The sequence below is a fragment of the Aquarana catesbeiana genome, linkage group LG11 (genome assembly GCF_042186555.1).
Source record: "Aquarana catesbeiana isolate 2022-GZ linkage group LG11, ASM4218655v1, whole genome shotgun sequence".
Taxonomy (NCBI): domain Eukaryota; kingdom Metazoa; phylum Chordata; class Amphibia; order Anura; family Ranidae; genus Aquarana; species Aquarana catesbeiana.
Genome location: NC_133334.1, coordinates 208,186,155 through 208,212,652, shown reverse-complemented (window position 1 = coordinate 208,212,652; position 26,498 = coordinate 208,186,155). Strand labels below are relative to the sequence as shown.

Below are 26,498 nucleotides of genomic sequence, written 5' to 3'. Positions count from 1 at the left end.
TCCTGGCTGACATCAGCAAAAAATGACATGCCAAATGTGGCATGTCAGGGGGTCACCAGTACTTGACGCAGAAGTCCAATTTTTGGGTGGAGATCCGCTTTAAGTTTATTTTTCATGGCAAAGAGGGACTTTGCAATTAATTGCAATTCATATGATCACTCTTCAGAACATTCTGGAGTATATGCAAATTGCCATCATAAAAACTGAGGCAGCAAACTTTGTGAAAATGTAATATTGTCATTCTCAAAACTTTTGGCTAGGGCTGTATATGGGCACAATGGCAGCTATATGGACACTAAAGCTGCACGATTCTGGCTAAAATGAGAATCACAATTTTTTTGCTTAGAATAAAGATCACGATTCTCGCGGCGTAACATCTTTTACATTTATACAAAAAAATTTGGTCAACTTTACTGTGTTTTAGTTTTTTTTTTTTTTTTAAATTCATTAATGTGTATTTTTTCCCAAAAAATTGCATTTGAAAGACTGCTGTGCAAATACAGTGTGACATAATATATTGCAACAACCGCCATTTTATTCTCTAGGGTCTCTGCTAAAAAAAAAATCATGTTTGGGGTTCTAAGTAAAATTCTAGCAAAAAAATACAAATTTTTAACTTGTAACAAGTGTCAGAAAAAGGCTTACTCTTTAAAGGGGTTGTAAACCCTTGTTGTTTTTCTTCTCAATGCATTCTATGCATTGAGGTGCAAAACCTCTTGCAGTGCAGCCCCCAGTGCCCCCGTTATTTTTACTTGACTGAACCCTCTTTCTCACACCGGGGACGCCAGCTCTAGCCGGTGTCTTGTGTTCTGATTGGCTAGATTGATACCAGTGCAGCCATTTGCTCCTGCTGCTGTCAATCAAATCCAATGCCGGGGGCGGGGCCGTGTCCTGCTGTTTGTGTCAATAGACGCAGCAGCAGGACACAGGAGCGCACCTGCATGGGTGTCCCGAGGGAGAGTGCTTCTCCAATGGGGCACTCAAGAAGAGGAGGAGCTAGGAGCGCTGCTGAGGGACACCAGAAGAGGAGGATCTGGGCCACTCTGTGCAAAACCAACTGCACATGTTTGTTTTTTATAAAAAAATATGAACCTTTACAACCCATTTAAGTGGTTAAACTGACTTTATTTATAGACCGAAGTTCATTCCTTCTTTCTAAAACTTGAGTCCGCATACACCCTTGTCATACTTTGTGCGTAATGTATTGTTTCTGATTTACCTCTTGCTGTCCAACGTAGCATATATAGTTCCTTCTTCACTCTCTGTCCTAACCATTGGCTCTAGTATTAGTGGCAGTTGAATATAACAGTACTAGCTTATCCCAGCGCTCCCATTTACTCAGTCCTACCTGTCAGATATTTAATCATTGCACATAGCTGGGTAGTAGGACTTGACATCCTGTACACTTCTCTTGCGAGTAGAAGTTGACCATAACATACCTAACACAGAATAGAGGAACCCAAGATCTGCTTTTCAGCCATTCAAATCATTGTCATTGTGCAAAGCAGGTCTCAGTAGGCTACCTCATGTCCTTCGCTTAATTCTTACATTGCCAATGTTTGTTTTCAGGTTTCTCATTTTGTAAGTTAAATTCACATTTTTTTTTTTTCCTTTTTTATGTGTTGTCTTGCCAAAGTCTACCCTCAAAAACCTGTTATTCTGTATTACCTTTTTTCTGCCTTTTTTTTTTTTTTTTTTTTCCAGGGGTTTGTTCTTTTTGTGTTTACTCTTCCTATTCTCTTATTTTTCCAAACAGGTACAAGTATGCCGCCTTCTGTGCCTTATGTGGAGATCATTGAACAGCCAAAACAGCGAGGTATGCGGTTTCGCTATAAGTGCGAAGGACGTTCTGCTGGAAGCATTCCGGGAGAGCGAAGTACGGATACTACTAAAACTCATCCCACTATTAAGGTATACATACCAGCGTTAAAGATGTGTGTAGATAAGTGGTTAATAAAGCAGAAGATATTGCCTAGTTTTGTGACCCAAGAACTGGTTAGGACTAAATAGCTTTACTGCAATGTCAAATGCCACTCACCGCTAAGACGCACAGAAAAAAATAGTTTTTGCAGTGCACCATACAGTATTACATGTCACTTTTGTGCACTTCATATAAAGTTTCTAAAAAGAAGAAAAAATAGGAGCTGTCATGTGCTTAACCACTTCAATACCAGGCACTTGGACACCTTCCCGCCCAAGCCAATTTTCAGCTTTCAGCGCTGTCGCAATTTGAATGACAATTGCGCGGTCATGCTACACTGTACCCAAACAAATTTTTTATCATTTTGTTCCCACAAATAGAGCTTTCTTTGGTGGTATTTGATCACCTCTGCGGTTTTTATTTTTTGCGCAACAAATAAAAAAAGACCGAAAATTTCGAAAAAAAACAAGTTTTTCTTTGTTTCTGTGAAAATTTTTTGTAAATAAGTACGTTTTCTCCAACGACGGGCACTGATACGGCTGCACTGATACGGCTGCACTGATACGGCTGCACTGATACGGCGGCACTGACGGGCATCAATGAGGCGGCACTGATACTGGGCACTGATACTGGGCACTCATAGGCGGCACTGGGCACTCATAGGCGGCATTGATTGGTACATATGGGTGGCATTGATTGGTACATATGGGTGGCATTGATTGGTACATATGGGTGGCACTGATGTGTGGCACTGATAGGTGGGCAATGACAGGTGGCACCGATGGGCACTGACAGGTGGCACTGATAAAACATATTGGGGGCATTGCTGGGCAAATCTGGAACATAATGGTGCCCATTTGTGGGCACTGATTGGCACAGATTGGGCACATGTGGATGGCCATGGGGTACATACCTGGCCATCCACATGTTGCCCCTTCCCTGGTGGTCCTAGTGGCGATCCGTGGTGGTCCAGTGTGGCGATCTGAGGGGGGGCTGCGCTGATAAACAATCAGCGCAGACCCCCCCCTGCCAGGAGAGCCGCCGATCGGCTCTCCTCTACTCGCGTCTGTCAGACGCGAGTGAGGAAGAGCTGATCAACGGCTCTTCCTATTGACATCGTGATCAGCCGTGATTGGACACGGCTGATCACGTGGTAAAGAGCCTCCGCCGGAGGCTCTTTACCAAGATCGGTGGAGCGGTGTGTCAGGCTGACACACCGCTCCACGATGCGCGCGGCGACATGTTATCCTGCTGGACGTCATATGACGCCCAGTCAGGATAACAGAACCACTTCCCGGACATCAGTCCACTATAGGGCGGGCGGGAAGTGGTTAATCACACACCACACCGCCCCCTACCAGTGAAAAGTGTTCCATGCTGCCATCCTGTCGAAAGCAATAACAACCAAGGAGACCCAGCAGCTGTACAGATCTTCTGCACATGGTAGTCATTACATCTGTACAGGGACAGACACATTGCTGTAGACGCAGAAAATAAACATGACCCTCTGCATGCATCCATGTGAATGAGGCCTTAAAGTGGTTGTAAACCCTTACATACACCCAGTGAAGTAACTAACCTCAGGTGATAGAGATGTTTATCTACAGCCATCTTTCCCCTACGTTCATTCAAAGTGCAGAATTTACACAAGATCTCACAGCTCTGAAAAGCAGGGTGGCAAAGAGCTGAAGTTACATCAGTGAGCAGCTGATTGGAGGGAAGAGACACCTTCACGCAGGCACCGCACCGATTCCCAAAAGGAGTTTCTGTACTACTTCTGGCGACTTTGGGTGCGATTTACAACAAACCTCTGTGCAAGAACCCGCACAGATGTCTCTGAAATCGCACCAGAAGTCGGACTGACATGCAGGAATGAAATTGTGCCAGTTCAGCTTAACTGGCACAATTTCAATCCCGCAGCAGTGTGAGCCTAGGCTAAAATGGGCAAATATCTCTCTAAAATACTAAAATTGAGTAAAGGTAGGGAGGAAAAAAGGGATAAGGAAGGGGGGGGGGGGAAAGAGCAGGTAGGGGAGAGTGGGAGGGTGACCTGTCCCTCAGAGCAATCCGCGAGGAAGGATTCAGAAGCTCAGAATTCACTGACTGTGAGTTTCTTGCCCTTCTCTGGAAAAAGTAGTCAGTACAGTAGAAGTAGGTTTTCCTATAAGTTTGTTTTGCGAGGAGAGGACAAGATCCTCCATACACCTTTTTATATCCTCAACTTTGTGTATCCAAAGGGAGATTGAGGGGGCACTGGGATCCTTTCGTTTTAGAGGAATCCAGGATTTGGCTGCGTTCATGAGATGATGGAGCACTGATCTCCTTTATATGATCTAAAGCAGTGGTTCTCAACTCCTGTCCTCATGACCCACTAACAGGCCCGGTTTGCAAGATTACTGAAATACATCACAGGTGATATCATTTGCTGCTCAGTGATTGCAGCATTCTAGTCTGCATCTCTCCAAGGTAATACTTTGGCCTGTTAGTGGGTCCTGAGGAGAGGAGTGAACCACTGATCTAAAGGGAATTGGAAAGTGGTGCAACAGGAAAATGCTAGATTATCAAGGTGAAATCTGAATTTGTGGGAGATTTGTTTGACCTCCATCTAAAAGGGCTTCAGTAGGGAACAGGACCAGAATGTGTATATAATCAAATATCTGGAGATTCTGAAAATTGCTTAGAGTATTGTAGATGTTTTATACTACCACCAATTTAATGTTAGATTCTTGGATCTGGGTACAGATGGAAGATTTTTAAGGTGAAGTAAAGGATTCTATTTGTTTAATTTTATTTTTTTTTCCTGTGGGTAGAAGGTTAAATCCTGTTCCCATTTGGTTAAGATTGGAATGGTTGTCAACTTTGGGCAGGGAGTTGAGTGTCAGAAACCATGAATCAGACCGAGACAGAAGTACAGTTAATCACACTTGTTTAATAATAATAAAAAGGTAAACCGAGTGAGTGTAGTCAATACATAGCCAGAGTTCAGTAACCAGATCGGGTAGTCAGCCAATGTCAGAGCCAGAGATCAAAGTAGTTGTACAGTGAGCAGGATCAGGAGCCAGAAGGGACGTCAGTCGAGCAAGTTTTCAACAGGAACGTAGGAGAAAGTCTCTGTGATGCGACCAAAGACGAAGGCAGAGATGAAGTGAGCTGGACGGCTTTAAGTAGCCAGAACTGAGGAGCAGATCATCAACAGCTGAGTCACTGTGGAGAGAAAGGAGCTGGCAATTAGCCGTCAGCTGAACGGCCAGCTCAGAGAAGGAAGGGCTGAGCCCAGCCCTGACATTGAGAGAGTAAATAATGGAAAGAGAATGTCTGAGTGGGTCTTGTTCATTATGCAACTTCTCATACTCAAATTTTCATCGAGCGGGAATAATGAGAAAATTGTGTAGTTTTGAGGTTTTCCACACATCAAGTAGAAAGGACATTGAGGAATGGCCAACCTTTGTTAGAGGAAAGTGGATGCCTGGAATATATTCCTGACCACATGGTCACAAAATGGTCCTGATTGTGTGCTGTCAGAAGGCAGGGTTGCCTAGAACCTGACTGAGTAGAAGGGGAAAGGGCGACTAGATTTTAAAAGGGCAGTTGCGCTATATTTGAGAGTGGGTCTGATGCTTGGGTGCATTTCAAGGTTCAAATAATATAGCTATGTGGTGCCGCGCTAATCCTGAGTGAATGTCTGAATAACTCAGATAATTAAAGTACAAATGTGCAAAATGAGGATATGGTGTAAGTTAAAAGGTGGTATTCTCAGCTGTGAAGACACTCTCAATAAATAAGGTGACAGCTCTAAATAATAATAGACATCTGTGCTAATAATAGTAAATGCCTATATCTCATTAATGTGCATAAATAAATAATAGGGAATGTATAAAAATGTGTCAAAATTGTGTCGCAAAATGGACAATCAGTGAATCAATCGCATCATATTCATAATAGTATTAAACAGTGGCAATTAATAATAATAAAGTGCATAGTGCAATAGACGATGACTCCCTATTATTATTTATTTATGCACATTAATGAGATATGGGCATTTACTATTATTAGCACAGATGTCTATTATTATTTAGAGCTGTCACCTTATTTATTGAGAGTGTCTTCACAGCTGAGAGTACCACCTTTTAACTTACACCATATCCTCATTTTGCACATTTGTACTTTAATTATCTGAGTTATTCAGACATTCACTCAGGATTAGCGCGGCACCACATAGCTATATTATTTTTACCCACAGGGTTGGTGTGTACCTGATTCGGTGCAGGCAGCTTTTCCAATTAGGCCCATTGTTTATACCTGATAGCGCGGGAATAAATATATATATCCGCGTTTCAAGGTTCATTGGCATGTGTGAACCCCCCCCCCCCATCCTAAGTGGTTCATGAGGAAATGTGTAGATGCCCTTTCTATGGAAACCATGGCTTTCAAGCCCTTATGTCTGTGCCAGCCAGGGAAGACTAAGCCACCATGGCCTTTGGGTAAAGTAGCTCTGTTTTAATTCTGGGGGAGTATTGGGCCCATAGAAATTTAGAGAAAGTAGAATTAACTGATTTTAGCCTCCCTACTTCCTGCTATGTGCTGGCTTTGAGATGGGAGTGGTGCGCACAGGTGGAGGAAGTTTGTTTTTGTGACAATGTCACGAAGACTCAGAGCAAGGTGTGGTTGTATTAGAGAGCCATATAGTTAAGGAGATGAGAGCGAGCCTTGGACAGCGACCAGATGTATTTATAGCGATGACAGGAAGACACCCCTATGCTCCGGAAGAAGTCCTATTGTAACAAAACCAGTCGGGTAAAAGGTTTATCTCCTGTCATCGCATTTGGATTAAACCAACGTCCTTGTCTTTGGACCGAGGAAGATTGTACCCATGTAATGGCATGCTATGCGTTACAGATTTTTAAGAATTTTACACTATTGGTGTTTATAGGTGGTCAATACGCTCTGGTAAGAGTACATCCTTTTTATTATGGTGGTTGTTATCACAAGGCTGAATGAACAATCGTTTGTGTACTTTTTCATCTGAGTGAAGGCATTACACTGATTTCAGTTGGAAGACGCATGCACTCATTGTTTTTATATGTATGTTTACATTTTTGTTTAGTGCAACACTTTTGCTATACTTTCATTATTTATGTGATTATATCTCACGTCAGTGGTGCTGCTGTACACAAGTTTAATACTATTACACAAGCTCAGTTTACGTTCCTTTTTCAGAAAAAAAAAAAAAAAAAATGTTTGGGAATTCTAAGTAATCGTCTAGCAAAAAATACAGATTTTTACATGTAAGTAACAAATGACAGAAAAAGGCTGGGTCCTTAAGTGGTCAAAAAATGCTTTGGTGTCCTGTAAATAGTTGGGCAGTTGTATCGCCAAAAGCTGTAGCTTTAGTCTAACCATTGACAGAGTTTCTCGTTAAAGTGACATTGAACCCTTGTTTTAAACAGAAAATTTTTTATATTCAAATATGTGTTCTTAACTCAAAGTACTCCAAAAGTGCATTTTATTTATTTTATTTTATTTTAATGCTCTAATCCGACTTCCTGTTAGAGGGTGGCTACATTCATTCTTCATGGTTCCACTGTATGTAGCCACTCTCTTGCTTGATCCTGAAATGGACTACGGAGTATGGTCTATGGCAGGCGGTTCTCAACTCCTGTCCCCAGGACCCACTAACAGGCCAGGTTTGCAAGATAACTGAAATACATAACAGTAGATATAATTTGCTGCTCAGTGATTGCAGTATTCTAGTCTGCATCTCCCCAAGATAATGCCTAAAATCTGGCCTGTTAGTGGGTCCTGAGGACAAGAGTTGAAAGCCACTGGTCTATGGGATTCATAGTCTGCCAAGAACAGTGCACATGACCGCATTTAACGTGTGTCGCTCATTTCTAACAAAGGGAAGTGAGGGGGGAAAACTAGATGTTCTAGAGCTGATAGAGGGTGTTACAAGGAGGCAGAAAAACACAGGAACAATGCCATGAAAATAGATTATAGGACCATTAAGTAGAGATGTACCGAACAACCCCTGTTGGTTCGCAGCAGAACTCCCAAACAGGGAAAATGTTCTGACCCGAATGGCAAACCCCATTGAAGTCTATGGGAACTGAACAGGAAAAATCAAGTGCCCATTTTGAAGGCTTAGATGCAAGATATTGGCCATAAAAGGGGTATGGGAGTCTGGGAATTGCCCTGGGGGACATGTATCAATAACATTTTTTTTTTTTTTTTTTACATTTTTAACGACGCAGTGATTTTAATGACGCCACAATGAAAAAAAACTTTATGGTGCCTGGGGGGGGTCTCCTTAGTCTGCCTGTAAAGTGGTGAATCTGTAGAATGTATAGAACATGCTGCAACAAAAATGATATTTCTAAAGGGGGAAAAAAGTCAAATCACATTTAAATTGACTCGCGGTTGCAATTGCTGGCACCCGGCTATTTAAAAAAAAAATAAAGAAAAAAAGTCATGGGGTCCCCCTACAGTCCACAGATTTTAAGGGGTACCCCAAGAAAAAAGTGCTTGGGGGGGTCCCCCCAAGATCCATACCAGACCCTTATCCCAGCATGAAGCCTGGCAGGTCAGGAAGGGGGGGGGGGTTGGGGGGGCGAGTGATCCAACCCCCCCCCCCCCCCCTCTTGAACCAAGGGTTTCTTTCCCACAACCCTGGGCTGTGGTTGTGGGAATCTGCGAGCAGGGGGCTTATCAGAATTTGGAAGCCCCCTTTAACAGGGTGGCCCCCAGAACCCGGCCCCCCCTTTGTGAAAGAGTATAGGTTACATACCTGGTGGCACCGCCCCTTGTAACGTCGCTGACCCAGCATGCAACGGTCTGTGATGAGGGGGGCAGTACCACCAGGTGACGTTGCCATGTGGTCCCGCCCTTACCCACATAAGAACCTTCAAATGGCAGAGGAGGCATTTAGTGATCAGCCGCCAATGTGTGTGTAGCATTTTTTTTTCTTTTCTGGCTTCCGGCGGTGTGGCAGCGTCGTGATTGACAGTGAGGGACTTTTTTTTTTTTTTTTTTTTTTTTTGTGGTGAAAGAGTAGGGGTAACTCATTTGCATGGGGGGGGGGACGGGGACTGGGGGCTTTGGGGAGGCTAGCTGCCATAACCTCAGTATTCTCTTCTTCAGCGGGCGGTCCGGTTTCCGATAATAGTGGTCTCTGTGGCGAACTCGCCACGAGATAACTTTTATTGCTGGCGAGAAAGGGCCCCTCCTGCCGCTCTCCCCGATGCCCTCCACCGCTTACCAGAGCTGTCGGCGGAGGAGATGGGTCCTCTTCCGTGTGTGGTTTGGAGACAAGGGAGGGTAAGATGGCCCCCACCTGTCTCCATGCCATGCAGGGCGGAAGCGACGTCAAAATGTCACGTCCGCCCATAGCTCTTAAAGGACTTTTTTTTTTTTTTTTTTTTTTTTTGTGTAAATTTTTACACTTTTTGACCCTGGATCTCATATTTAAGAGGTCCTGTCATGCTTATGTTTATATTCCTTGTAAGAGGAATAAAAGTGGCACTTTGTTCTCCCTTTTTAATTTTTTTACACATTTAAATAGAAAAAAAAAAAAGGTAAGATAAATAAGAAAAAAAAGAAAAAATTTTAGACATGCCACGTCCCCCGAGTTCGCGTGCAGTAGCGAACACATACGTGAGTAGCGCCTGCATATGAAAACTGTGTTCAAACTACACACGTGGGGTATCGCTGCGATCGGTAGAGCGAGAGCAATAATTATAGCCCTAGACCTCCTCTAACTAAAAACATGCAACCTGTAGAATTTTTTTTTTTTTTTTTAAACGTCTCCTATGGAGATTTTTAAGGGTAAAAGTTTGTCGCCATTCCACGAGTGGGCGCAGTTTTGAAGCGTGACATGTTGGTTATCAATTTACTCCAGTGTAACATTATCTTTCACAATATAAAAAAAATAATTGGGCTAACTTTGCTGTTTTGTCTTACACTTTTTTGAATTAAAAAATATTTTTTCCAAAAAAAGTGCTCTTGTAAGACCGCTGCGCAAATATGGTGTGATAGAAAGTATAGCAATGGCTGCCATTTTATTCTCTAGGGTGTTAGGAAAAAAGTATAATGTTTGGGGGTTCTAAGTAATTTTCTAGCAAATAACTGTTTTAACTTGTAAACAACAAACCTCAGAAAGAGGCTCGGTCCTTAAGTAGTTAACTGCCTGTTTATGAAACGCCAAAGATGGGGGTCTCAGACTGGCGGCTCTCCAGCTGTTACGAAATGACAAGTCTCATGAGGCATTGCAAGGCTGACAGTTACAAGCAAAAAAAGAAAGGACGGCGCCCTCTAAGTGCAGCATGTATGCTGAGCATAGCCTGATGAAGGAGCACGCATGCTCCGAACGCAAAGCACCGCCCGCCTCACCCCACTCCCGGAAGTGAAGACGCAGGTCAGCACGGCGCTCCACAGAGGATCCATGACCGACATCCTGGCCGCCCGGAGGCTCGGCACCACTGCCTGAATTCGGCCCTGAAACGGAGCCAAAGATGCACAGCATTTTTGTGCAGTGCGCTCCGCAGCCGCCTCGGAGATATGTGAACCGGCTCCATAGGGAGCCAGTCACATTCTCCTGCTATGCGAATTAGATGTGGGGAAACGCACATCTAATTCGCATAGGTGTGAACCCGGGCTTAAGGTTAGTTTTGACCCTGATCAGGAAGGGGTTAAGGAGCCCTCGGCCTTACACATACATATATGTAAAAATACACACACCTATGACGCATTCATGCATGTAAATGACAATCAGGTAATAGATATTGATCTTTGTCGTGTGTGCTGGAGTGAGAGGAATAATCCTTAGCCCATTATTTATGGGTAAACTAAATAGCACCAAGTGGCCCCGAGATATGGGGCCCCAAAGTCTGTTCGGAAAATGTCATTCTCTGCTGCAGAAAAGTGCTTGACATTTTCTGAACCGACTTTGAGGCCCCGTATCTCGGGGCCCCAAAGTCGTGAGGCTGCAAATGGGCATTGTTGATCCTCTTTTCCACTTACAGTAGCTGCGCATTTTTCACCCTAGGCCAGTGATGGCGAACCTTGGCACCCCAGATGTTTTGGAACTACATTTCCCATGATGCTCAACTACACTGCAGAGTGCATGAGGATCATGAGAAATGTACTTCCAAAACATCTGGGGTGCCAAGGTTTGCCATCACTGCCCTAGGCTTATACTCGTCAAGTTTTCCCAGGTTTTTTTGTGGTAAAATTATGTGCCTCGGCTTATATTCGGGTCGGCTTATACTCGAGTATATACGGTAATATTTTAAATCAATATCTCAAAAGATTTTACACTATTGGAGGCTCCATTTCTCCCTCTATTTTCTACATGTGGAGTAGGGTTGCACTGATACTAGTATTGGTACCAATACCGAGTATTTGCACAAGTATTGGTACTCGTGCAAATGCATCGATACCTGAAACCGATACCTTCGGGCTCGGTTATTTTGAGCTGTCAGTGGGTCTCCCCTGTTGACAGCTGAAGAGTTAAAGAAGTCCAGTAATTGGAGCTGCCAAAAAAAAGGCAGTGCTTATCAACAGCATTGCTCAGCCCTGAAACACTAAAATAAAAAGAAACCTAGTTTCTTTTTGGATCTTTCTGTTTCTTCATCTGCAGTTCAAAGGGATGAGCAAATGTTCCTCTGTTTAACCCCTCATTAACCATTAATTTAATCAGCCTTAATTAACTCCCTATTCACTGCCATTTAATTATAATTATTTTCCTGACTTTTTTTTTTTTTACGTTTATCTTATAAACGATAAACAATTAAAACTTCTTCTTCTTTCTTCTTCTTTTTTTTTTTTTTGTTTGCTTTGTTAGTGAATATTTTTACACATTTCACATTGAAAAAGTGCAAAATTAAAAAAAAAAATCAATTTATTCGTAAATAATATTTCAATGCTTTGTACCATTGCTGACTGCTGAAGTGAAAACAAAACAGTTGCGGTAGGTATCAGGAATTGGTATTCACGAGTACTAAAAAAAAAAGTAAAATGGTATCGGTGCATCCCTAATGTGGAGTCAAATCCAGGCATGTGAACGGAGTGCGGCGTTTTACAGCAACTGTTCAACTTAATCTTTTGAGCTTGTTTGCCAAACACGAGAATGAATGGCAACATCATGCTGTGAGCTTGTTTTTAAATGGGAGTTTATCTCCCATTCATCACTCTGGTGGAGGAATTGGTGTCCTCATATACACATATTGCTTTTGCATTCTTCTTTTTTTTTTTTTTTGGTGTGGATTTACAAGACCATTACACTATTTTTATATGTATACCTTTTTTTTTTTTTTTCACCGTTTATATTCTTATTTTTTTATTCTTAGGGACATTATTTGTCTCTCTTGGACACATTTAAAGTGGATGTAAACCCAATGTCATCCTTTCTAAACTACTGCCATAGGGGTTATCTATAAGGATATACATGTCTCCTGCATGTATCTTTACCTGTCAAATGTCTCCCCTCTGTCTGTTATGAGACCCAAAAAACTGCAGATTCTGTGGGTGGGTCTGTTGTCTGGAGCTCGGTGGGTGGAGTTGTGATGTCAGACTCCCCGCCCACCTCTACACTCCCCTTGTCAATATGCATTTTCTCCTGTGTATTTCTTACACTGAACTTCTACTATGATCTCTAACATCCAGTGAAAAGACAGGAAAGTAACCACATGACTTCAGCATGCCAAATCATGCTGAGGTGTGGAACAGCCAATCCTTGCAGAGCTGCTGAAGAAAGGAGTGGGGGGTGGGAATTTAAAAATACTGCATGTCTTAGGCTAGTGCACGAGATGCAAATCACCTGTCACTCACAGCAAGGGGGAGTATTTGACACAGTTTTTCTCATTTTGTCAAGAATTGTCTCACTGAACAATAAAAGAGGATTGCTCAGAGATGGATTAACTCTGTGTGGCAAGACTGGGCTCAAATGATAGGAAATCTTATACTCTACAGTATGATATATATATAAAAAAAAAAAAAAAAAATATTTTCGGGTTTACATCCACTTTAAGAGCGTTACTGTGGATTATATTATACACGGTTATATATTTGTTTTTCATCTTTTGTCATGTTATTTAAGTAGCCGCACTATTTTTGGGAATTTTTGCATTCTAATGCGCATTTGTTTTTGTATTTATAAAATGTAATTATTTTAAGGGGATTGATTCTTTTCTATACTCACTGTATGCTGGGGCCTCAGTTTTTAGCCCTAGCACAAAGTTTTAAAAATTCCTCAGTTTTATGAGCGTTCCAGAGTACAAGCGTCAGATGCAGATGGTGATTTAATATTAAAGAAATCTCAGATGTAAGCAGTGAGGTAGTTTGGGGGATTTTCAACACTTGAGGATTTTATCGCCATAGAAGGGTTGGGCACCTGATCTTCCATGATAGTGCTAGATATTGCAGCATGGTCAGATCATGTGATATCATTTTTTAGTGGAGGAAGAAATTTTTTGTAGAAGCCATTTACCTACTGCAGATAGATCAATCCCCGAGTAAGAATTATGCCTGGAGGAGTCTTTACTTTGTGCGTTGGCAACTTCAGATATCATAGACCTCTTCATGGAAGAGAAATGGAAGCGTAGGCGCTAGAACTAATTAATCATTAAGAATTGAGATTGCGATCTTAACAAAGCATTAAGCATTTTCCGTTTTCTATGCAGAGATTTCTCTGCTCAAGACTACAGCTGTCAAAAAAAAAAAAAAAGTCTGCCAAGTCTCACAACATTCCTCAGCTGCAGAGCTAACTATAAACATTGTAACATTTTGTTCTGTAGATCAAAGGAATGAACTTTGAAATGAGGGCAGTTTAACCACTTACTACCCGGGCCAATTCTGACATTTCTCTCCTACATGTAAAAAATGACGGAATTTTTGGCTAAAAAATTACACAAAACCCCTATTATGTTTTTTTAGCAGAGACCCTAGAGAAAAAGATGGTGGTCGTTGCAACTTTTTATCTCGCACAGTATTTGCGCAGCAATTTTTCAAGTGTTGTGTTTTTTTTTTTTTTTTTGTTTTTCATTTAAAAAAAAAAAAACAAAACCGTAAAGTTAGCCCAGTATTTTTTTTTTTTTCCTTATATAATGTGAAAGATGATGTTAAGCTGTGTAAATGTCACGCTTCAAAATTGCACACGCTCGTGGAATGGTGGCAAACTTCAATACTCAAAAATCCTTATAGCAATGCTTTCAATTTTTTTTACAGGTTACATGTTCATTTGCGGCGATACCGCACGTGTGGTTTGAACGCCGTTTTAGATATGTGGGTGCGACGTATGCGTTTGCTTTGTGAGCGAGCACGCGGGGACAGGGGCGATTTAATTTTTATTTATTTTTTTGTTTCATTTTACTTATTTTTCCTTTTTTTTTTTTTTTTTTTTTCCTTATCCCTATTACAAGGAATGTAAACATCAAAATAGGAATAGTGCTTGACAGGTCCTATTTACAGTGAGATCTGGGTCAATAAGTCCCCAGATCTCACCTCTAGGCTGGGAAGCCGGAAATATAGAAAAAAAAATAAGAAAATCTCAGCTTCCCAGCTGAGGCGGCAGCATTTTTTCAGAGGCCGGGCGTGATGTCATAACCTAGTGCCTGGCCTCCAAAGGATCAGAGACTCTGGAGACCATCTGACCCACCAGAAATCTCTATGGTCAGCACCCAGGGCCGGTCGGTTCCTTTTCCAATTCGCCGATGGCAGGGGCGAGCCGGGAGAAGCACTGGAGGGTGGCGGGGGGTCCTCTCCCGCTGCCCCTAAGAATGATCAAGCAGCTGAACAGCCACTGTGATCGTTCTTATGGTGAAGGGAATCACCAGCTCTAAAAGACTATATCTGAATGATGCCTGTAGCTGCAGGCATCATTCAAATATCACCGCTCAAATTCTGCAACATTATACGACCTTACGTGGGTGGCAAGCAGTTATAGACTAAATTCTCCTCCTCTTCCTCTTCTTCCTCCTCTTCCTCTTCCTCTTCCTCTTCCTCCTCTTTTTTGTTTTTTTAATTCATTAAACAGTAAAGTTTGCCCAGTTTTTTTGTATAATATGAAAGATTGTTATGCCACGAGAATCTTGAGAGAATTGTAATCTTTATTCTAAGCAAAAAAAAAATCATGATTCTCATTTTGGCCAGAATCGTGCAGCTCTAGTAGGCGCTGATTATCTAGTGGGAGTGGTAGAGTCTAACATACTGTCCATAATTGAAATTTCCACACACAATATGACAGAACCATGTCTTTTATGTGCTATTAAAGTGTCAGAAAACCCACTTCCAGTATTTCATTAAAATCATTCCACGCTTGCCACATTGGAAGCAAACCGTATATATCACATCTAAAGATACTGATGCTAAATACTACTTTGCCTTCTGGGCATTGGTGCCTGAGTGCATACTGCCCTAAGACCCCTTTCACACTGGGGCGTTTTTTGGGCTGAAAAGCGCCTCCCCTGCAGCCCCAGGGTGTGATCCCGAGTGCTTTCACACTGGAGCGATGCGCTTGCAGGATGTTAGAAAAAGTCCTGCAAGCAGCATCTTTCGGGCGGTACGGGAGCGGTGAATGCACACCTTCTCCAACGTCCCTTCCATTGGAATCGATGGGCGCCGCTGCCAAAGCACCTGCAAAGGGCTTTGCGGGAGCTATTAACCCTTTATTCGGCCGCTAGCGGGGGGGTTAAAAGCATGCCGCTATTACAGCGGTAAAGCCCCCGCCCCAGTGTGAAAGTAGCCTAAATGTACATACTGCTAGGTGTGCTGCCCAGCCCTGACCAGCTGCAGTACCTGTCACTCTGTTTGGCAGGCTTCCAGTGGGGTGCTGGACATGGTATACCTCTGCCGTCCATCCAGTTAAACGCCAGAGCCTCATGCACAGTGGCTAAATGCACAGTGTGCATTAGGCCTTAAGTGCTTGAGTTTTTTTTTTTTTTTTTTTTTCCTTCTGTAACAAATATACCAGTGGTTTGCTTATTCTATATTAGAAATATTGCACTTAACACTTAAATGACCTAAATGGGGCTTGTTCCAAAACATTTCTGTGCAGTGGGGCTACCTCTGTGAGAGACCAGGCATGTCCTATGGGCCTTAATTTGGAATTTTAATTTTTACACGAAAGAGCAACGGGGAGGTCCAAAATGCAGTTTTACCAGTAAGGTTATTTGCACACTAGACATTAATGATGTTAAATTATAAAGAACACCATCTTTTTTCATCAAATGAAGTGGGCTTGGCTAACACTGCATGTTAGAAGTTCAAAGTTGTGTTATGTCAAAAAGGAAGGTAGGAACCTACCGTATTTCTGGAACATCAGCAGTTATTTCTCTTGTATTCATTGAAGGACTCCGTTTTTAGAGCTTGAACATCTGACCATTGTGTTTTAGGCTGCTTTCACACTCAAGCGCTTTACAGGTGCTAAAAATGGCGCCTGCAAAGAGCCTCTGTCCTCACTCCAGTGTGAAAGCCCGAATGCTTTCACACTGGAGCGGTGCACTGGCAGGACGCCAAAAAAAGTCCTGCAAGCCGCATCTTTGAGGCGGTGTATATGCCACTCCTACAGCGCCCCTGCCCTTTTAAATCAATAGGCAGCGCTGCCGAAGAGCAGGCAAAGCGCCGCTGCAGCAGCGCTTTGGTGGTGCATTTAACCCTTTTTTGGCCGTTAGCGGTGGTTAAAAGCACCCCGCTAGGGGCCGAAAAGTGCCGCAAAATAGCCCAGGTTTCAAATGCAGGATTAGAATGCTAGGCACAAAAAACAAAGCACAGTCAGTCAATCCTCTCTGCTAGAGTACGCTACCTTGTGTGGTTTGTTTTTTTTTTTTTTGTTTTCTTTTTTGCCCAGCCTCAAGGAGTAAGGACCTTGGCTCCTTTTTTATTTATTTATTTATTTTTTTTTTTGGGGATTTTCTTTTTGATGCTTTGGTCTTTTAGACCTAAAGTCAGCTACAGGCTGATTGATAGGCTGGATGTTCTAAATCGGCCATTCTCAATCAGGCTTCTGTGGAGCCTTCCTACAGAGGTTGATAAGGGTCCTTTTGGGCTGTGACGGATTGCCCTGTCATTTGAAAGTGCCCGCATGGTTCCCAGTCCAATGCCACTTGACTGGTCCATTTTTCCCACTGACCCAGAGTGATTTAGGGGTTCCCCAGGACCTGACAATTATTTAAAGCGTTTCTTCTGCGTTAAAAAAAAAAGTCGAGAGTTTGATACTTGAAGTCCCCTCAGTTCCCCAATTGAGTGCATGCAGATCCATGCCTGTGTGTGTATGGGGGGGGGGGGTTCATTTGTGACAGCCTTATCCTAGTTCCTAGGCAGCCTGTGAGGTCTCATGAGGGACACTAATAACTGACCACTGGTTGATCTGTCAGTGTCCCCGTTGTGACTGGAGGTGGCCTGTTGCAGGAAATTGTACCCCTAATGGGACTTGCCTAGATTGGTGCATATGGAGACCCTCCTTGTCCCCCTTGTTCTCTGAACTGGACTTGAGTGGTCTACGGGTACCCATATATATTTTTTTTTTTTTTCCCCCCCTCCTGAGGCTATGTTTGGCTGACTGTGAGGAACCAACTTCAGCTTTTGGCTCCTATTCGGCTGTCCCCTCTGTGGTCATCTGCATTCCTGGGCTTCTTAATCCACAGAACTCGTGCCTGTGCTTGCTAAAACAGCCTCCTTTGTGCTTCCTCAAAACAAAAACCGTGGGCACCGCCATCTAAGTGTAGATTTATTTGAAACCATAGAAAGTTACAATTGCACTCACATTGTATAATATCATTACTAGTCCTCTGGTATCTGCATAGCTTGGCAGGGCAGCAGCTGGATAGAGCAGAGTGATGCCTGGAAGCAGTTGGGCTATATATGCAGAGCACGTGGTGGAAGCGTGGCTGGAGATCATAGAGCCAGAGCAGGAAGCAGTTATAACCAGGAACCTTCAGCAGGAGCCAGCGTAGAGTGCACCATCAGTCTCAAACCAAGAGCAGAGCCGGAGATGCAGGAGTATGGCAAGATGGGAAGAGGGGGCATGGTTATGCGTTTTGGGGATGCACCCCTTTGTGGGATGCTCTAAGCTGGCTATTGCCTGTGTGTGGTCACAGATTTTGGCATGAAGTTGAGACATTGAGTGGCATGTTTAACACTATTGCATCTAGGGGAGCACATCCTGCTTGGGTCACCTTCCCTCTGTGGCAGCACTGGGCTCAATCTGAACCATGAACATGTCAGAATCTACCAGTGGGCGGATTGTTCCACTGTTTTGGAGCCTGCATGCTCTGTGTGACACTGAGTTTTCTTTCAGCGGGTTTGCCACTTTCCTCTCCGGGTCTGCTCCTACAGATCACACGTCATCTGTCAGACTTGTTGGTACAGAATCCATTCCGACAGTAAGGATAAGGCTTTTTCCTTGACTTACAAGAGAAATTCATGTGCAAAATGGGTTTCTCAAAGTGCCTAGTCAGAGGCTTTGATTCCCTTTGGTATGCGCAAGCCACAATGGTTTGCTAAGATTTTTCCTTATGCCTTCTTTGGCAAATTAATTTACAATGAATAAGAGCACCCAGCCTAGGCCTTTACATTTCCTAAGCACATCTTCGTTTGTTATGCTTTTGAGGAGGAGCAGCATTAAAAATGGACATCTTTCCTGGTCACGGACTCAACCCATATCCAATCTGCACAAAGACAAGGTCCATGTACACTGTCATTGATTGCGCCTTTGATCTGTTTTAACCACAGGCTTAGTGTCAACAGATGCTCAGAGTGGGCAATACTTTTGCATTGGAGTTGAATATTAACAATTGTCTACTGTTTTTGTTCAACTGGGCAGTCACTTGGTTCATGGGCTTTAAATGTGTGTGTGTGTGTGTGTGTATGTGTGTGTGCAATGCATCACTAAATGCATCTCTGCATTTTCATTCTGTGGTTTTTCTTTGCATACTGTTTGTTTGGGCTCAAGTGTTTGGCCAATTGATTGGCTCCAAGAAAACTTTGGTGCATTTTCCATTTTAAAGGGAATAGCTCGCTTGGCACAGCACTGTACGATATCAAAAACCTCATAGGCGGTTAGAGCACTTTCTCTCTTCCACTTGAAAAAAGTATGTTACCCCACTATAAATGGGACATTTCCTTTTTTCTTTGCACTCCCAAACTGCTTTTTTGACCTTATGGTGCTTTGGTACAAAATCCTTCAAGTCCTCTTTCTTTGGTTCAAAATGATCTTGGCAGAATAAATTAAGCCTGCAGAGAAATCTACTACAGCATGAAAGTTTACCCCCCAGCTATTCGTCTCACGGGGGGGGGGGTGACTGGATTGGTTTACAGATCCCTGAATTCACATTATGGACAGATGGGTCAGCGAACTGATCGTTTTGGACTACTAGAAGTCTTTCTTTTTTCTATCCCCCCAGACAGGTTCTTTCCCTACAAGCTTCATCTGTCTGACGCTGCATTTTCTTTTTCTGAAGCCAGTCTGGAGGATTTACTTTGATGCTTGGGGTTACTGTCCTGCCGAATCACCCAACTTCTAAGCTTCAGGTAGAAGGGCAGCCACCCTGGCATTATCCTGTTTGATATTTTGGCAAACCTGGTAATTCATTTCCCCTCAATGATGGCAAGGGGTCCAGGCCCTGAGACAGTGAAGCAAGCCCAAATCATGATGTCCCACCATACTTCACTGTTGGGATGATGACTTTGATGGTAAGCTATGCCTTTTTTGTGCCATAGTGTGGAGCATTGTCCCTGAACAATTCAACTTGTGTTTCATCAGTCCACAAAACATTTCCCCAGCACTTTTTTGAGGTGTACCAAGGTGATCTTTGGCAAACTTCAGGAGCGCAGTAATGCGTGTGTGGTGTTTTGTTTTATCACCTCTTTTAAGCCTTTTGCTTTCATGCCTGGGTTCTTTACCTCTATTGAGCATTCTGGGTTGTACCTTTTTGGGAGTCATTTTGGCTGGGCACACACTTCTAGAAGAGTAGCTTAAACTGTCTCCATTTATAGACAATTCGTCTAACTGTTGAGATTGCTTTGTAGCCCTTTTCCAGTCCTATACAGATTAACTACTCTTGATGTACAGTTGTGCTCATAAGTTTACATATTTGTGATTTCTTGGCCATTTTTCAGAGAATTTGAATAACACAAACTTTTCTTTCACTCATGGTTAGTCTTTGGCTGAAGCCATTTATTATCAATCAACTATTTACTCTTTTTAAATCGTAATCGCAACAGAAACTACCCAAATGACCCTGATCAAAAGTTTACAGTGTATTGCCCCCTTTAACATCAATGACAGCTTGAAGTCTTTTGTGGTATTTGTGGATGAGGCTCTTTATCTTCTCAGATGGTAAAGCTGCCCGTTCCTCTTGGCAAAAAGCCTCCAGTTCCTGTAAATTCTTGGGCTGTCTTCCATGAACTGCATGTTTTGAGATCTCCCCAGAGTGGCTCAATGATATTGAGGTCATGAGACTGAGATGGCCACTCCAGAACCTTCACTTTATTCTGCTGTAGCCAATGACAGGTCGACTTGGCCTTGTGTTTTGGATCATTGTCATGTTGGAATGTCCGAGTACGTCCCATGCGCAGCTTCCTAGCTGATGAATGCAAATGTTCATCCAGTATTTTTTGATAACCTACTGCATTCATCTAGCCATCAATTTTGACCAAATTTCCTGTGCCTTTTTGTAGCTCACACATCCTCAAAACATCAGCGATCCATTTTTCTTTGCATCCCGAACAATTTTCCTGGCAGTTTTGGCTAAAATTTTAGTTGGTCTACCTGATCGTGGTTTGGTTTCAACAGAACCCCTCATTTTCCCCTTCTTGATTAATTTCAACACTGCTGATTGGCATTCCCAATTCCTTGGATATCTTTTTATATTCCTTTCCTGTTTTATACAGTTCAACTACCTTTTCCCGCAGATCCTTTGACAATTCTTTTGCTTTCCCCATGAATCAGAATCCAGAAACGTCAGTGCAGCACTGGATGAAAGATGCAAAGGTCTGTCAGGAGTCCAGAAACTCATTGACCTTACACACACATACACATTAGAGGTTGACCAATATATCGGCTGGCTGATATATCGGCCGATATTTGGCCTTTTTTTTTTTATCAATTGGCATCGGATGATTGTGCTGATAAAAAAGGCTGATTAAAACTTCAGCGTGACTTGCAAATGACATCTGTAAAAGAAGTCAATGCAAGTTGCCTGAAGTCTTCTGTGGAGCGACTTGTTTGTCCTCTCTGGGCAGCCTGCCAAGTCTGATAAAAGAACCAAGAAGAGATACAATGTTTCAACTTATCAGTGAACTGAACTCTGTGTGTAGGAGTTCTCAGTTTAACCATTTAAAGACTAAATCTTTTCTGATACTTGTTGCTTAGTAAAAATCCTGTATTTTCCGCTAGAAAATCACTTAGAACCCCCAAAAATGATAGATATATAGATAGAGATATATGTGTGTGTATATATATGTATGTATGTATGTGTGTGTTTTTTTTTTATTAGCAGAGACCCTAGGGAATAAAATAGCAGTTGTTGCAATATTTTATGTCACATGGTATTTGCGCAGCGGTCTTTCAAATGCTATTTTTTTGGAATACACTAATGAATTAAAAAAAAAACTAAAGCCCATTTTTTTTTTTTTTTTTTTTTTTTTTTTTTTTTTTTTTCGTCCTGTTTTTGTATATTTAATATTTAAGATATAGTTTTTTTTTTTTTCTAAATTATACATACAAGTGAACTGATTGGAGGTTTGTTTTGTTTAATGTTTAAATGTAAGAAATTTTCTGTATCACTTATTAATTAAGGCTGCTTTCACACTGGAGCGTCATTTTAGCAGCGCTATTCGGCTGCTAGCGGGGCGCTTATAACCCAGCTAGCGGTCGATGAAATGCGTGAAGCGCCGCTGCCGAATCGCTTTGCAGGCGCTTCGGCAGCAGTGCACATTCATTTCAATGGGCAGGAGTGGTGGAGGAGCGGCATACACCGCTCCAAAGATGCTGCTTGCAGGACTTTTTTTTTTTTTTTTTAACATCCTGCCAGCGCATCGCCTCAGTGTGAAAGCACTCGAGATATCGCACTGAGACTGCAGGGGAGCCGCTTTGAAGGCACTTTACAGGCGCTATTTTTTAGCCCAAAAGCACCTGAAAAATGCTCCAGTGTTAAAGGTCTAACTGTTAGATTTTATGAGATGAAGGAAGAAAAAAAAATCGGCCTAACATATTGGCCCAAAAAAATCGGCATCATATATCGGCTATCGGCAGCCGCGATTTCTAAATATCGGCATCGGCCAGAGAAAAACCCATATCGGTCGACCTTTAATACACATACAATACAAGCAAACAGATCACAGGTGAGGATGGTTACCTTTTTAATAGCCATTCAAACCCCTTTGTGTCAACTTGTGTGCATGTTATTAGGCCAAAATCACCAGGGTATGTCAACTTTTTGATCAGGGTCATTTGGGTAGTTTCTATTATGATTTAAAAAGAGTAAACAGTTGAGTGATATTAAATGGCTTCAGCCAAACACTAACCATGAGTGAAAAATGTTTTTGTGCTATCATTCATATTCTCTGAAAAATGACCAAGAAATCATAAATTCTGCCAGGTTGTTTATTGTTGTGACTTAGGTCATCCATAGTTAGTTTGGTTCCTACTGAACCGGCAAAGATCCAAACCCTGTGAGGGAAAGCTGAATGTTACCATGTTGATGTACAACCATCTTGACGGTTTTACTTGTGTTTGTTTCTAGCGGCTGCTATAGCTATAGTTTGACCTAGTCATTCTAGCAAGTTGTGACATTTTAGTCAGGAAGACATTAAGTTGTGTATTAGTAGGTTGCTGTTATTTTACTCCATATGAATTCATATTTCAGGTACACAATTATCAAGGACCAGCACGTATAAGGATATCCTTGGTGACCAAGGATGCCCCCCATAAACCACATCCTCATGAACTGGTTGGAAAGGATTGCAAAGATGGCTATTACGAGGCTGACTTGTCAGTAGATCGCAATATTCACAGGTAATTATCTACTTCTAAATTTTATTTATATTATTTTTTTGTTTAAACAAATTTCCTTTTTATTTTTTATTTATTTATTTTTTTTAATATAGAAAACACTATGGGGTATATTTATAAAAGGTTTTCACACAACTTTCACCAAAAATTATCAGCAGTGTGAAGTTGGCACTCCATGTTTGTAAAACCCGAATAAAAATATACCATTTGTTTATACTGGTTCGGTTTCTGAGATATTAAACATTCAATTTAATGCAAACCCCGCCCACTTTGCACCCCATGTTGCTGAATTTTAAAAACAAATACGCCATTCCTTTGTGCTGCAAAAATAAACGTGTTTGCCGCTTTGGCGGAGATTTTGTGCATTATAGTTGCTGCAACTCTGCCCACTTTGCACCCCATGTTGCTGAATTTTAAAAACTAACACGCCATTCCTTTGTGCTGTGTTTGTGCCGCAAAAATAAATGTTTGTACCGCTTTGGTTGCGGAGATATTGAGTGGTATGTTGTCAGACCACACTGACTTTACACCTCGTTATTAAATCTTACATACAACTAGATTCATTTGTTCGCGGTTTGTGCAGATTTGGTGGATATTGTACATGTTTTACTTCACATGCGTAAATTTGCCACCCCCACAGGGATCCCCTCCTTCCGATTCTCTAGCACTGACTGGAAGAACAGAAGGAGGAGGAAAAATGGGGAGGGCACAGCTGGCTCTGGCTCTAGTAAGCAGAGCCAGCTTTCAATCAAGCGGCAGGATGGACCTCGACAGTATGTCGGGATCTGTCCCGGCTGTATTGCGGCTCTGCGCTGTCAGGATATAGTGGGCAATAGCCTGCCAAATGCACATGAGTTTTTTTTGTCACAGGAGAACATACTATATGTCATCTTGTGAACAAAAAGAGAACTAAGACCAAAAAAGGTTGGGCCATAGTTCTCTTAACAAAAGTTTAAACCAAGTGTTAGCAAAACAGCACTCCAGCAAATTCTCTTATATAAGTCACTGCTTTTTTTTGCAAAACATCTGTCAGTAAACATTCTTTTCCTGACAGACTCCATGGCAGACTACGTGTGGGTTAACCCCGCCTCCTCTCCAATGCTATAGGACCCCACTCCCATAAATTTGAGCTCACCACTAGAGACTGCGTTCCTTTTTTGTCCTCATTTGAACCTACAAGTCAATGCACTTACATTTACGGATGTCCAAAATTAATCGCGGAGGTTGATGCCGGGCAGTTTCAAGATAGCCGAGGGCCCAGCCATGGGTGGGTGTGTGGCTCCAGGCCCCTGTGTCCTGTGGTGGGGACAGCCTTCGTATGCCCAGGCTCGGTGGAACCACTGGCATGTCTGAAGATTCTCCATGGCAGCAGTTTTTGTATGTAAAAGCTCCCTGTTTATTTTTCCCTCATGTGCCTTGTTGTCTTCGTTTTTCTTTTTGTTTCTATGGCGCCTGGAACACAAGTGCGTTCCAGGGTTCGGCTCCCTCTTCCGGGTCACGGCTCCGGCTCGCTACTGCGCATGTGCGATCCTCGGACGAAGCCGAGGCTTGGTTTCACCCATGCGTGGTGTGGCAGGGGACCCGGTGGCCGTGCAGGCGCTCTACGGCAGGTTGCCACACAGTCCAGGCACAGCGGTGATGTCATTCCGGCAGGGATGCTTGAATCCCTGAGAGCCCTGTCATTCTAAGAATTACTACAGGCAGCTTGCATCAGCTCCTCAGGCCCCAGGTTCCCAGATCATGGTTAGCTTCAGCCTGGGGCTATGGTAAAAGAGGGAAGGGGGGCTAAGATGCCTCTTAAAGGGGAAGCTGCACTGCTATTTGTACTCCTTTGTACCAGGACGTGTGAGCGCTCCTACAAAGCTGCAGGATCGCCTCCTATTCGTCCGCCAGGGTGCCATGGACAGATCACCGCATCCATGCGGCCAGCTCTCACGCTCTAGGTATGTGAGGCATGAGAAGGGGAGGGCTAGGTCCACGTGCAGATGGACTGATCCCCTAAATGTCACCTTCTCCCATTTTTAGCCCTTCCAGGTCAGACCATCAGCTTACTGTCCAAGATGACAGGGACCTTGCCAGGCCGCAACGCCCACCTTCTTCATCAAGGTCCAGACGTGACTCTCCGTCTAGAAGAGGAGATGTTCCCATTCCTCCTCCCAATAGAGGAGATGTTCCCATTCCTCCTCCCAACAGAGGAGATGTTCCCATTCCTCCTCCCAACACCGCACCCACCGCCATGACAGCCGTTTTGATCACAGATCCTGCTGGGGTTATGCCAAGGCGGTCGGGAAAAAGATGCTGAAAGCCAGGAAATGGAGACACTGGTCATCCGGCCCATTCCAGCCTTATGATTCCTCCCCTGATTCCTCGCACAGCGAGACGGAGGGAGATGAGTTTGTCGGAGGCTTCGACTTCACCCTGGTTTTTCCACTAATTAAAGTGGTCAAAGAGGCCCTTAAGTGGGAAGACTCTTCTACTCCCCCGGCTAAACAGAAGAAATTCTTTAAGCATCTGGGGAAAGAACATTCCAATTTTCCACTCCTCTCTGAATTAAAGGATATTATTGTCGAGGAATGGAGCAAGCTAGATAACAAGACCTCTGTCAAGTAGAACCTCCATGTTTATACCCCTTCAAGGCTGAGGAAGTGAAATATCTGAAAAATGCTGCCCTCGTAGACGCAGCTGTGATGCGACTAGCTAAATGCATCACTCTTCCTCTGGATGCGGTATCTTTCAAATATGGGCTTGAGAGAAGAATAGATCAAGATTAAAAGGTCAGCCGGGATGGCTTAAAAGGATTTACGGGTCAGCCGGGATGGCTTGCAAACCTGCCTTGGCCCTTGCGGCCATGTCCAAGGCCATGGAGGTCTCAGATGGAGAATGTTAGTTCCGTGATCAGAGGAGTCTCAGACTAACTGGCCAGGGGCTTCGGTAATCCAGGATCTGAAGCTGGTGGTGGCCTTCCTGGGGGGGCTTCAATCGACCTTATCCGCCCAGACTATGCTGTCCTCGGTCACGGCCAAGCGGGCCTTGTGGTTACGCCCCTGGCTCGCTGACCCAGCATTTAAGCAGGCCTGGTGTAGGATCCCCTTGAACAGTCCTCGCTGTTTGGTGACAAGCTGGATAGTGCCATAACCTGGGCCACAGGTGGCAGGTCGGGCTTCCTGCCTCAGGTTAGGCATCTGTTAAATCAGAAAAGGCCTCAGCACCGAAGACATAGTACTGAGCGTTTAAGGGAAGCACGCTCCCTCAGGCCCGGCCAAGATATCAGAAGGAATTGGAGCAGAAGACAGGCACCCTTCCAGAAGCCCGCTAAGAGCCAGACGTCCAGTGGACGAAAGCCAGCTAAGCCATTTTGAGTTTGGGCCTGCCCAGGCGGGTCGGGTGGGGGTGCGTGTCTGCTTTTTCCCAGACGTGCTGGAAGAGAAGCAATCTGGAACCAGTCCAGCGCCTGATATACTGTACTTGGTGCCACACGGTAGAAAGTTCCATCTCTCTCCCCGTGGAAAAGATTCCAGTCATTCAAGGAAGAATCTCACAAGCTCCGAGGTCTTCACACCTAAAAGCCTCGCA

The 26,498-nt window shown here is 43.3% G+C and overlaps 1 protein-coding gene across 2 annotated transcripts in view; it reads left to right on the top strand.

The window, feature by feature from the left end:
* Positions 1–26,498, top strand: part of RELA (RELA proto-oncogene, NF-kB subunit) — a 111,009-nt gene that overhangs the window by 29,403 nt on the left and 55,108 nt on the right. For both annotated transcript variants that reach the window (XM_073605224.1, XM_073605223.1), the window contains exons 3-4: positions 1,757–1,911; positions 22,780–22,928. In XM_073605224.1, the coding sequence (XP_073461325.1) occupies positions 1,757–1,911; positions 22,780–22,928 (304 nt within the window). The remainder of the gene's footprint in view (positions 1–1,756; positions 1,912–22,779; positions 22,929–26,498) is intronic.